We start from the raw sequence: 14,000 nt of genomic DNA, 5'->3' as shown, positions 1-14,000 counted from the left end.
CAGCATATATTCGGCATGTAGCTGAATAGATTGTGTTCCCCAATTTGCTTATTTAAAAGACACAATCCTCGGCACACGAGCCTGCTCAGAGTGTCCGCCCTGAGGTCGTGAGTTCAAACCCCGCCCGGGTCATACCAAAGACTATAGAAATGGGACCCATTGCCTCCCTGTTTGGCACTCAGCATCAAGGGTTGGAATTGGGGGTTAAATCACCAAAATGATTTCCCGAGCGTGGCCACCGCTGCTGCTCACTGCTCCCCTCACCTCCCAGGGGGTGGAACAAGGGGATGGGTCAAATGCAGAGGTTAATTTCACCACACCTCAGTGGTACTTTAACGTAAACTAACACCAGCTTAGTCGATCAGCTATTAAGTTTGCACATGTAGAGATCTTGCTCCTATGGGTTCTTTGGACCACCAGTCACTGACATCACCACTCTTTTTCAGAGTTTACAACACAGTTTATTGTACAATAATCTTGTTGGATGGTGCCAAAGTCTTTGTGCTTTTCAGCAATCGTCTTTTGCCTGGATTGAGCACATCAATGGTCTCTCTGCTCTGTTTCGACTCGTGTTCCACCATCAACGGCTCTCCCTTTCCCTTCCTTACTGCTGCCTTTAACAGAGCGACAGGTGATCAGCATACTTGCCAACCTTGAGACCTCCGATTTCGGGAGATGGTGGGGGTGGGGGGGAGGTGTGGTCCCGGGGGGGCGTGGTTGGGGGCGTGGTTAAGAGGGGAGGAGTATATTTACAGCTAGAATTCACCAAGTCAAAAGTATTTAATATATATATATATATATATATATATATATATATATATATATATATATATATATAAGAAATACTTGACTTTCAGTTAATTCTAGCTATATATATATATATATATATATATATATATATATATATATATATATATATATATATATATATATTTTATTATATATACATATATATATATAAATAAGAAAAATACTTGAATTTCAGTGTTCATTTATTTATGTACACACACATAACACTCATCTACTAATTGTTGAGTTAAGGGTTGAATTGTCCATCCTTGTTCTATTCTCTGTCACTATTTTTCTAACCATGCTGAACACCCTCTCTGATGATGCATTCTGCTTCGTCTCCTTGTTGTGTGCGCAGTTGTGCACTGCACTCTCTAAAAGCCCGAGATGTTATTGTCACATATGCATGTACAGTAGATGGCAGTATTGTCCTGTTTAAGAGTGACACAACATTGCTGTTTACGGCAGACGCACTGCTTTACGGACGTGAAAACAGGCTGTCGACACGTCACTCAGGTCCGCATGAATTTCGGGAGATTTTCGTGAGAAAATTTGTCCCGGGAGGTTTTCGGGAGAGGCGCTGAATTTCGGGAGTCTCCCAGAAAATCCGGGAGGGTTGGCAAGTATGGTGATCAGACAAACACTCTCAGCTGTGTCATCTACACACCTGTCGCTGATCTCGAAGCCAGTCCTGGCACATCCCGCTTCGCTGCAGGCCCGCAGGCCACGCCCCCCCACAATGCCCAAAATGCTTTATTTGATTTGAAATAATTATTTGATCCCCTACCAACCAGCAAGTATTCTAAAACCCTATTTTTATGTAAATGAGGCACTATTATGAAAACACTCCTAGTCTCAACTCGTTATGTGAATAAAAGGCACCTCTCGCCGGAACCGCCTTCTCCATTAACACATGCACCATGATGGACAGGACCAAAGCGCTGTCGAAGGACCTCAGGGACAGAATTGTAGACCCGCACAAGACCGGAATGGGCGACACGTCCATCAACAAGATTCTTGGTGGGAAAGATGCCACAATTGAAAGAAATGCAAGATTACAGTCAATTACTCTCACGCTCCAAGCGAGGGTTCATCTCATGGGGTAAGGAGCACTCAGCATGAAATTACAAGGAAGGAGCTTGGAAATTATCTCTTTAAGTCGCCAAGAAAAGCAATGATAATGAGATCTCGCATTCTCCCCCCCGACACCCCTTCACACATACCATAAACGCGGACCGTACATACTGTACACAGAAAAGGCTTAGGAGAATGCGAGGTGTTTAGATGAGAGCAAAATTGAGGCAGAGGAATGGTGAGTATGACCAGACAAAGGCATCAGACTTGGAGGCGGAAACATTCGGCTTATCCCTCATGAGATGTTTGCAACTCTTCTGGCCAACGACAAGAAACCTCTGACCGAGGATTTCTCCACCAAGTACTAAGCCACATTTTGTTTTGAGATCAGAAATGATTTCACTCAATCAAATACATATTTTTTTGTAACCTTTATTTAATGTTTTTCTATCTTGATTACCAAATTATTCGGACTGTAGGGTACACTTTCTCGAAAATCGACAGTGCGCCTTATAACCCGGTGCGCCTAATGTACGGATTAATTCTGGTTGTGGTTCCCGACCTCAAAGTAATTTTATTTGGTACATGGTTTAATGATAAGTGGGACCAGTAGATGGCAGTCACACATACGAGGTACATGTGGACTCACTAAACAACACCAAAACTTTGAGAATATAGAACATTACACCGGGCGCTCAAAAATCTGTCAAAATGTTTTAGTACGGCTTTGGTATGCTACGAAGCCGCACCACTTGACGGATTGTCGGCACATTATGGCTACCATAGTCAGACGTACTGTGCTTCCACATACACGTATTATTATGGTGTGTGTATAAGGCATATTGTCTGGCGTTTTGTTTCGACCTATTATGCAAAAACAACTTTTCATACCTATTGGTACTTACTGTTGTATATTTGGGATCTGCATAAGTACACTTCACTCCTCATGTAATATCTCACTGCTAATTAAAAATGTTATAATTTAGGTTTCAGCAACACAGGCATGCATGCAAGCTTTAAACACACCAACACAAAAAAAAGATTCTTTAAATTAATTAATGTTCCCAGGGCTCTGTGTGAGTGCAGGCTGGTTTTAGGAACAATGTGCATGTCATTGTATGTCTAGTATATCAAAATAAATAGTATAATAACAGAGGTGTAAAGCCACCAAGTCAGCTGTGGCTGCTTTTTCCAGGCTTCTGACAATATTTGCATGACAAAAGGTGCATGCGTTTGTTTGTTGTCATAATATGACACTGTTAATGCGCCTTTTGTATACAAATAGACCTGAATAGACTATTCATCGTTTTGGGTAAATGTACAAAAAATCAGCTGGGTAATTTAAAAATACTAGGGTGATTAAAACAATAAACTATTGAATCCTGCAATCTAAGTTTGTCCGTAATAGTTTCAACAACAACAAAATAAATGTAAAAAATATATGTATGTATGCATATGTATGTATATATGAATATTTGTATATATATATATATATATATATATATATATATATATATATATATATATATATATATATATATATATATACTGTAAATGTATATGTATGTATACTGTATATGTATATGTATGTATACTGTATATGTATATGTATGTATACTGTATATCTATATGTATGGTACTGTATATGTGTGTATGTATGTATGTATGCATATGTATGTATATATGTATATATATATATATATATGTATGTATATATATATATATACATATATATATATGTATATATATTAATATATATATATATATGTATGTGTGTATATATATATATATATATATGTATACATGTATATATGTATGTATAAAGCCTTGCCTGTACATGTATATATGTCCATGTTTATATATAAGTATACATATACATGTGTGTATGTATTTATATGTATATGAATAAACGTGTACATGTATATATGTGTATGTGTGTATACGTATATATAAATATATATATATATGTTGTGCGTGTATATCCATCCATCCATTTTCTACCGCTTATTCCCTTTGGGGTCGCGGGGGGCGCTGGAGCCTATCTCAGCTACGATCGGGTGGAAGGCGGCGTACACCCTGGACAAGTTGCCACCTCATCGCAGGGCTGTGTGTGTATATGTATATCTAAAAATGTGTGTATATGTATATATGTGTGTACACACACATGTACATATACACACACACATATATGTTTGTGTGTGTGTATATATATATATATATATATATATATATATATATACATATATATATATATATATATATATATTTATATATATATATATATATATATATATATATATATATATATATATATACATATATATAGACATATATGTATATATATATATATATATGTGTGTGTGTGTATATGTATATGTGTGTGTATATAAATATGTGTGTGTATATAAATGTGTGTATATGTACTGTATGTATATATACATACGTTTACACACACCAAGACAATGTCTTGACCTGTGTGTGTGTGTGTGCGTCTGCTTCGACCCACATCACAGGCTTTTATGAGCAGCAAACTTCAAATGTATTCAAGTTCACTGTACGACAAATCCAATCAAATGTGATATTTCCCCTAACAGTGTTTTAGTAGGCTAGTAGGACTCGGAGAGCAACGTAAAACACGAGAGCAGAAGGAGTCTCCAGAGAGCTCAGTGATTATTTTAAGTGTGTGGCTTAATTCCCAGCGAAGCTAAAAACGCACAGCCTTTCACAGTTCAAACTGTCATAAAGTCTTCAAATGCCTCCTCCCTTGGGGAAGACCCACAGATGGGGAGCAGAAGTGATGCCCTGCAGAAAGAACTAACTTGTTTCTAATGGAGGAAAACAGAAATTATTATTAAACTGCTGCTTCCTTTCTTCTGGCTGTGACAAAGATGGAGTATGTAAGCTGCGTTTATACGCCGTCACTTTACCGCAACAGTAGTTGGTATAATACCTCCCTTTTCCTAACAACTTAGCACTCAGAGTACATGTATACATACAGTCGTGGTCAAGAGTTTACATACACTTGTAAAGAACATAATGTCATGGCTGTCTTGAGTTTTCAATAATGTCTCTTATTTTTTTGTGATAGAGTGATTGGAGCACATACTTGTTGGTCACAAAAAATATTCATGAAGTTTGGTGCTTTTATGAATTTATTATGGGTCTACTGAAAATGTGACCCAATCGGCTGGGTCAAAAGTATACATACAGCAATGTTAATATTTGGTTACATGTCCCTTGGCAAGTTTCACTGCAATAAGGCGCTTTTGGTAGCCATCCGCAAGCTTCTGGTTGAATTTTTGACCACTTCTCTTGACAAAATGTGTTGGTTTTCTGACATGGTCTTGTTTCTTCAGCATTGTCCACACGTTTAAGTCAGGACTTTGGGAAGGCCATTCTAAAACCTTAAATCGAGCCTGATTTAGCCATTCCTTTACCACTTTTGACGTGTGTTTGGGGTCATTGTCCTGTTGGAACACCCAACTGTACAATAGAACTAGTTTCCCGATCCTTTAAAATGGACTGAAAAATTCCCCCAAAGGGCTCTGTTCAGGGAGCCTCCATGAAGCTTATTAGATATCGGTTGAGTAGATTTAGGAGTGAGAATAATAATCATCTCTGAACACATTAGTGTGCATCATGTGACATTAGCACACTGGTGTCGTTTTGTCGAAGCGGTGCCTGCCTTCAGACAACAGTCCCACATTAGAGAGGGAATCTATCAGTGCATCTCTGGCCTGCGGGGGTGATGGAGGGCAGCCCCCCAGGCAGCTGACACATATTATTACTTTTCCTGTGCAGCAGGCCAGGGGCACAACACAACCGAAAGGTTTCCAAACAGCTCGGCCCAAAGTGGCTTTTGCAGTGTTTACAAAGATAAGTGTGTGTCTCGGTTTGTGTTCTTTGGAGAAGCCGAAAGGAACTTACTGCCGCTTGGTTATATAGAAATACCGTATTCTTCGGACAATAGGGCGCACCGGATTAAAAGGTGCACTGTCGATGAGGTATTTTTTCATAAGGCGCATTAAAGGGGTCATACTATGATTTTTTTCTTATTACTTAAATCAATAACAGAGCAGCATATTTATATCCGTAGCTCAATATCTGTGAAAACAGTCCGACCGGAATTCTCTAATAACTAAAGTTCCGTGGGTAAATTATGTAAACCCACGACAGTTTTTAGCTCTTTGATAGCTAGTCTACTGACATATATAAGTAAGAACTTTACGCTACTTTATATTAGAAATGGCTACAGTGGAAGATGAATGCCACATGAGAAGGTAGAGAAAAAGAAAAAGCAAATGAAACACTCTGGACAGGCCTTGCAGGTAGGAACATGATTTATTCTCAAACAAATCAAAGCACCACCAAGAACAGAAAACAAGCAGGTCCATTCTATGTGTCATACTTGATCATTTCGCGATATTGCCATATTTTTGCTGAGAGGATTTAGTAGAGAACATCGACGATAAAGTTCTCAACTTTTGGTCGCTGATAAAAAAGCCTTGCCTGTACCGGAAGTAGCAGACGAGTAGCGTGACGTTACAGGTTGTGGAGCTCCTCACATCTGCACATTGTTTACAATCATGGCCACCAGCAGCGAGAGCGATTCGGACCGAGAAAGCGACGATTTCCCCATTAATTTGAGCGAGGATGAAAGATTTGTGGATGAGGAAAGGGAGAGTGAAGGACAAGAGGGCAGTGGGAGCGATTCAGATAGGGAAGATGCTGTGAGAGGCGGGTGGGACCTGATATTCAGCTGGGAATGACTAAAACAGTAAATAAACACAAGACATATATATACTCTATTAGCCACAACACAACTAGGCTTATATTTAATATGCCACAAATTAATCCCGCATGACAAACACCTCCCCCCTCCCGTCCATATAACCCGCCAATACAACTCAAACACTTGCACAACACACTCAATACCACAGCCCAAAGTACCGTTCACCTCCCCAAAGTTCATACAGCACATATATTTCCCCAAAGTCCCCAAAGTTACGTACGTGACATGCACATAGCGGCACGCACGTATGGGCAAGCGATCAAATGTTTGGAAGCCGCAGCTGCATGCGTACTCACGGTACCGCGTCTGCGCATCCAACTCAAAGTCCTCCTGGTAAGAGTCTCTGTTGTCCCAGTTCTCCACAGGCCAATGGTAAAGCTTGACTGTCATCTTTCGGGAATGTAAACAATGAAACACCGGCTGTGTTTGTGTTGCTGCAGCCGCCCGCAATACACCGCTTTCCAACTACAGCTTTCTTCTTTGCTGTCTCCATTGTTCATTGAACAAATTGCAAAAGATTCACCAACACAGATGTCCAGAATACCGTGGAATTTTGCGATGAAATCAGACGACTTAATAGCTGGCCACCATGCTGTCCCAAAATGTCCTCTACAATCCGTGACGTCACGCGCTAACGTCATCATACCGAGACGTTTTCAGCAGGATATTTCGCGCAAAATTTAAAATTGCACTTTAGTAAGCTAACCCGGCCGTATTGGTATGTGTTGCAATGTTAAGATTTCATCATTGATGTATAAACTATCAGACTGCGTGGTCGCTAGTAGTGGGCAGAAAAGAAACGGCAGATCAACTGGTCTAAAATAACGACAGAGCGAAAAGTTAGAGAACATTTACTGAAACAACGCAGCAATGTCAGTAGACGATCGATGTCGTTTGTGAAAAGAAAATATGTCAGCACACGATTCCTCGCTGCGTGGCGCCAGTCTTGTTTGAATCAAATAGTTGCTTCGGCGCCACATCACATCTATGAAATCCAGCCCGGTGATCCTGATTGGTTCATTATTTTTTGCAATCTTGAAGGAGTTTGCATTGCCTTCCAGCCCAGACCCTTGTGTGGAGCTCAGCGAACTACAACGGTCTGGCGAGAGTCAGGTTAGTTTACTGCCATCATATTGCAGTCTACACGTACCTCTTATGTATGGTGAAAAAATATTCAGTCAAAGGCTGGGAGGGGTTCCAGACTGAGTCCAAGGAAAAAAAATATCATAGCGATAGCACACATAAATAAGTTACATAGAATCAACAAAACTTGCAACAGAGGGGAGAGAGTAGGAGCTACGGAGGCCGGCTGCTGCTGTATAAACGCTACTCAGCCATCCGGAATCAAGCTTCCCTTTAATTACCGTTAACTAACTAAATAGTCGACCAGAGTTGTGATTGCTCACAAGTCCACTTTGTGTCAGGCGCTCAAAACCCCTGACGAATAATTATAAAAAGCAGTGGTGCCAAAAGTGCATGGCTTGTTTTTTTTTTTTTTTTTTATTATGTAGTAATAAAAATTAAACCTAAAAAAAACTGACAAAATGGGGAAAGTGGAGCAAAAGGCATAATCGGAAATAGCTGAAATGTTTATTTAATACAAAGACGAAAACAAGTACAGTGGGTCGGGTGGGCGAGAAGAGTGCTACCGATTGGTGAGATATGTGCTAAAGGTTAATCAATCAATCAATGTTTATTTATATAGCCCTAAATCACAAGTGTCTCAAGGGGCTGCACAAGCCACAATGACATCCTTGGTTCAGATCCCACATCAGGGCAAGGAAAAACTCAACCCAGTGGAACAATGAGAAACCTTGGAGAGGACCGCAGATGTGGGGACCCCCACTTCCAAGGGCGACCGGTGCAATGGACGTCGAGTGGATCTAGCATAATATTGTGAGAGTCCAGTCCATAGTTGATCTAACATAATAGTGAGAGTCCAGTCCATAGTGGGGCCAGCAAGAGACCATCCCGAGTGGAGACAGGTTAGCAGCGCAGAGACGTCCCCAACCGATGCACAGACGAGCGGTCCACCCCGGGTCCCGACTTTGGACAGCCAGCACTTCATCCGTGGCCACCGAACCTGTGCCCCCCCGTCCCCTGAGCAGAAAAGAAAAGAAACGACAGATCAACTGGTCTAAAAAGGGGGTCTATTTAAAGACTAGAGTATACAAATGAGTTTTAAGATGGGACTTAAATGCTTCTACTGAGGTAGCATCTCTAACTGTTACCGGTAGGGCATTCCAGAGTACTGGAGCCCGAATAGAAAAACGCTCTATAGCCCGCAGACTTTTTTTGGGCTCTGGGAATCACTATTAAGCCGGAGTTCTTTGAACGCAGATTTCTTGCCGGGACATATGGTACAATACAATCAGTAGTAAAACCTTAAAGTCACATCTTAAGTGCACAGGAAGCCAGTGTTCTTGTCAAAAATATTGGTCAAACTTGCTATTACCACCCATTACATACTTGCCAACCCTCCCGATTTTTCCGGGAGACTCCAGAATTTCAGTGCCCCTCCCGAAAATCTCCCGGGGCAACCATTCTCCTGAATTTCTCCCGATTTTCACCGGGACAACAATATTAAGGGCGTGCCATGATGGCACTGCCTTTAGCGTCCTCTACAACCTGTCGACGCGTCCGCTTTTTCACCATACAAACAGCGTGCCGGCCCAGTCACATGTTGTATGCGGCTTCTGCATACACACGAAAGTGACTGCAAGACATACTTGATCAGTAGCCATACAGGTCACACTGAGGGTGGCCGTATAAACAACTTTAACACTGTTACAAATATGCGCCACACTATGAACACACACCAAACAAGAATGACAAACACATTTCGGGAGAACATCCGCACCGTAACACAACAGAACAAATACCCAGAAGCCTTTGCATCCCTAACTCTTCCGGGCTACAATATACACCCCCGCTACCACCAAACCCCGCCCCTCTAACCCCGCCCACCTCAACCCCCCCAATCTCCCGAATTCGAAGGTCTCAAGGTTGGCAAGTATGACCCACTAGAATGTTTATGGTTAGACATGGAATGGCATGCATTTATTCAAAAGCTTTACGGTATTGTCGAAAGGTTCACTCTCTCACCGCTCTACTGCCCAATTGTTTGCACTTTAAGGCCTGAGGACCGACGTACGCAAGTATGGAAGTTAACGAGGGTTCTCCTGCCCTGTTGGTCAATGGTCAAAACACGAGTGTCACAAGGGGGGGTCCTGGTTTAACTATCTTGCTGTATGAGCGGGTCGGGTTTCTACTTGCCAGAAGGAACTCACATGATACATAATGGATGAGGTAGATTTACTCTCCTGAGAAGGATTGAAGACCTGCCACCAGCGAGCATGTGTGTTTACACCACTTGAGGGGAACAAAAGCAAGCGGGGTAGTTTTTCGAGCCTTCAAAAATTCTTTGGCGTGGAAGGTGGGTAGTTGCTGGCCCGGCGCCACTGTTGTGACAGATCAGCCTCCATTGTTGCCAGCAGCGAAAGACAATAAATACAAGCGCAGTCGTTTCATGTTCGTAACCAAATATGATTGTGTGTGTGTCTTCAGATATCGACGAGTGTGCAGAGGGTCTGATTGAGTGTCACAACCACTCCCGCTGTGTCAACTTACCCGGCTGGTACCACTGTGAATGCAGAACCGGTTTCCATGACAATGGCTCCTATTTGCTGGATGGGAGCTCCTGCATGGGTGAGTGTATACACCCCGTTTCAAAACCATTCTCATCGCTGCTGCAAATAGTAGCTAAGCAGCCTCACACATACAGAATGGTGCCTTGCAGGGTCCCATTAGAATTCTGAAAACTGTCACTACGGCGTTTTCTGTCACTTGCTGTTGTTATCCTCTACTACTTCACTACACTGCCTGATATCCTGAGGAAGTGTTGTGTTGCTTGTGTGTACATTGGAGGGTGACAAGGAAATACACTATATTGCCAAAAGTATTTGGCCACTGTTGCGTTTGAACCAGTTGTTCCTCCCAGGGAATTCAAGTCACAAGTCGCTCCCAAGCTTTTTACGACACTTAAAGCTGAGTAGAAAAACCACCAGAGACAGAATATGTATTTTGTAATATATTTGCAAAGCTTTGCATATACATTGAGACCAGTCCAGCATAGAACATTCAATCGCGCCGCCAAGATGGTCTGCCCCCCCCGAAAAATCCTCTCCCCTCTTAAGTCTCTCTCTCTCCCACCCTCGCAGTCATGTCCCTCCAGCCAAAACACATGCCCATTGTCCTCCGCACCTGGGAATAAGGCTAGATAAGAGAAAGGAGTATCTCTCTTTCTTACATTCCTCATTCAAGGTTAAGCACACAGTTTTTGCAGACAACCAAAAGACCACAATTGGAAGAAAAACACTAGCTGTTTTGTAATATGATTATGAAATAAAAGAAGTAACACTTAAATTCGGATATATGTAAATATCTGCCTCCGACACCACCCATCCAAACGATCAGAATCGGGTGTCCTAATCACTTGGCCCGGCCACAGGTGTATAAAATCAAGCACTTAGGCATGGAGACTGTTTCTACAAACATTTGTGAAAGAATGGGCCGCTCTCAGGAGCTCAGTGATTTCCAGCGTGGAACTGTCATAGGATGCCACCTGTGCAACAAATCCAGTCATGAAATTTCCTCGCTCCTAAATATTCCAAAGTCAACTGTCGGCTTTCTTATAAGAAAATGGAAGAACAACAGCAACTCAGCCACAAAGTGGTAGGCCACATAAACTGACAGAGATGGGTCAGCGGATGCTGAAGCGCATAGTGCAAAGAGGTCGCCGACTTTCTGCACAGTCAGTTGCTACAGAGCTCCAAACTTCATGTGACCTTCCAATTAGCCCACGTACAGTACGCAGAGAGCTTCATGGAATGGGTTTCCATGGCCGAGCAGCTGTATCAAAGCCATACATAACCAAGTCCAATGCAAAGCGTCGGATGCAGTGGTGTAAAGCACGTCGCCACTGGACTCTAGAGCAGTGGAGACGCGTTCTCTGGAGTGATGAATCACACTTTACCATCTGGTAATCTGATGGACAAGTCTGGGTTTGAAGGTTGCCAGGAGAACGGTACGTTTCGGACGGCAGTGTAAAATTCGATGGAGGAGGAATGATGGTGTGGGGTTGTTTTTCAGGAGTTGGGCTTGGCCCCTTAGTTCCAGTGAAAGGAACTTTTAATACCAAAACAGTTTAGACAATTCCATGCTCCCAACCTTGTGGGAACAGTTTGGAGCGGGCCCCTTCCTCTTCCAACATTTACCAAGCAAGGTCCATAAAGACATGGATGACAGAGTCTGGTGTGGATTAACTTGACTGGTTTGCAAAGAGTCCTGACCTGAACCCGATAGAACACCTTTGAGATGAATTAGAACGGAGACTGAGAACCAGGACTTATCGACCAACATCAGTATGTGACCTCACTAATACACTTTTGGAAGAATGGTGGAAAATTCCTATAAAAACACTCCACAACCTTGTGGACAGCTTTCCCGGAATAGTTGAAGCTGTAATAGCTGCAAAAGGTGGACCGACATCATATTGAACCCTATGAGTTAGGAATGGGATGGCACTTCAAGTTCATATGTGAGTCCAGGCAGGTGGCCAAATACTTTTAGCAATATAGTGTATGTGTACAAGTTTATAACTTAGGTCAAGAAGCTCCAGACTCGGATGGCTAGGATGCTACATACTTGCACAGTTTCCCTATCAAATATGTGCTTAAAGGTGCTAAAAGGGGACCGATTATTTAAAACCAACATGTTCTTACTGGTACCGTATTTTCCGGACCGTAGGACGCATCGGATTATAAGGCGCACTGCCGATGAGTGGGTCGAGTCAGGTTTATTTTCATACAAAAGGCGCACCTTGGCGGATTTCATGGCGAGTTTACTGACAGATATAAGTAAGAACTTTACACTACTTTACAACTAATAATATTCTATATTTTCAATGGAACATATAAAATGTTGGTGTTGTTTACTTGAGTCATATTGCAGTCTACAGATATCTCTTATGTGTGACTGCCGTCTACTGGTCACACTTATCATTTCACCACGTACCGAATAAAACAGCTTCGAGGTCGGTAAGCACAACCAGAATCATTCCGCACATTAGGCGCACCGGGTTGTAAGGCGCACTGTCGAGTTTTGAGAAAATGAAAGGATTTTAAGGATTTTAGTCCAAAAAATACGGTGCTTATTATGGCCTAAGCAGCGGAGCATGCCCACGTTTGGATGCCTTTTTGAGGCCCTTCGCATGCACGAAAAGTCCCCATATTTTTGTAGGCGTGTCAGGTATGGAAAAATATATATATATATATATTTTGTGGGTCCCAAAAGAAGTTCAAAATTGTCTCTCTCGCGCCAAAAATTAGCTCCTCCTATCAGTTTTACGTATCGACACGAAAATCGCAGGAGGCATTTATAATGATGGGACGCACATAAAAGTCTCAGAAACCCATACCATAAAACGAACAGGAAGTTGGCCATCTTGGTTTTTTGATATTTCTTTTTTCGGGAGAAAAAAAGGGGTTGTACTTTAACAATTTCCTCCTAGGGACTTTTGCCAAATGAGTCGCGGTTAAAATTACAGATACTACACAAATAGGGGATGATAGATACCAAACACATTTTTCCTACAGCTTAAGATGTGGGTGTGGTATGGCGCCAAACTTTGCTCCAATGGTTTTTGGCCATTTTTCGGCGAAAAGAAAGTGTTCGTACTTTAACTCCTTCTCCTATGGACTTTGGCCAAATGAGTCAGGGTTAAAGATACAGATACTACACATACGGGTGATGATAAATCGCGAACAAATTTTGCTTATGCCATAAGATGTGGGTGTGGTATGGCACCAAACATTGCTCCGATGGTTTTTGGCCATTTTTCAGCGAAAACTAAGGGGTCGTACTTTCACGAACTCCTCCTACAGATTTTGGCCAAATGAGTCACGGTTAAAATTACAGATACTACACAAATAGGCGATGATTGATTCCAAAATGTTTTCCTACAGCATAAGATGTGGGTGTGGTATGGCGCCAAACTTTGCTCCAAAGGTTTTTGTCCATTTTTCGGCCAAAAAAAAAAGGGGTTGTACTTTAACTCCTTCTCCGAGGGACTTTGGCCAAATGAGTCACGGTTAAAAAATACAGATACTACACGGGTGATGATAAATTGCGAACATATTTTGCCTATGCTATAAGATGTAGGCGTGGCATGGTGCCAACCATTGCTCCGATGGTTTTTGGCCGGTTTTTGGATGTTTTTTGGACAGTTTTTGGCCATTTTTTGGCAAAAAAAAAGGGTCGTTCTGTCACAAACTCCTCTTAGAGA

At 42.0% G+C, this 14,000-nt stretch overlaps 1 protein-coding gene across 2 annotated transcripts in view; it reads left to right on the top strand.

Moving 5' to 3' along the window:
- The window catches only part of LOC133615912 (protein kinase C-binding protein NELL1-like), a 547,026-nt gene that overhangs the window by 490,264 nt on the left and 42,762 nt on the right, over window positions 1-14,000 (top strand). For both annotated transcript variants that reach the window (XM_061974796.1, XM_061974797.1), the window contains exon 16: window positions 10,223-10,363. In XM_061974796.1, the coding sequence (XP_061830780.1) occupies window positions 10,223-10,363 (141 nt within the window). The remainder of the gene's footprint in view (window positions 1-10,222; window positions 10,364-14,000) is intronic.

The sequence above is a fragment of the Nerophis lumbriciformis genome, linkage group LG15, assembly GCF_033978685.3.
Source record: "Nerophis lumbriciformis linkage group LG15, RoL_Nlum_v2.1, whole genome shotgun sequence".
In the NCBI taxonomy this organism is placed as follows: Eukaryota; Metazoa; Chordata; class Actinopteri; order Syngnathiformes; family Syngnathidae; genus Nerophis; species Nerophis lumbriciformis.
This window is presented reverse-complemented; position numbering and strand designations above follow the sequence as displayed.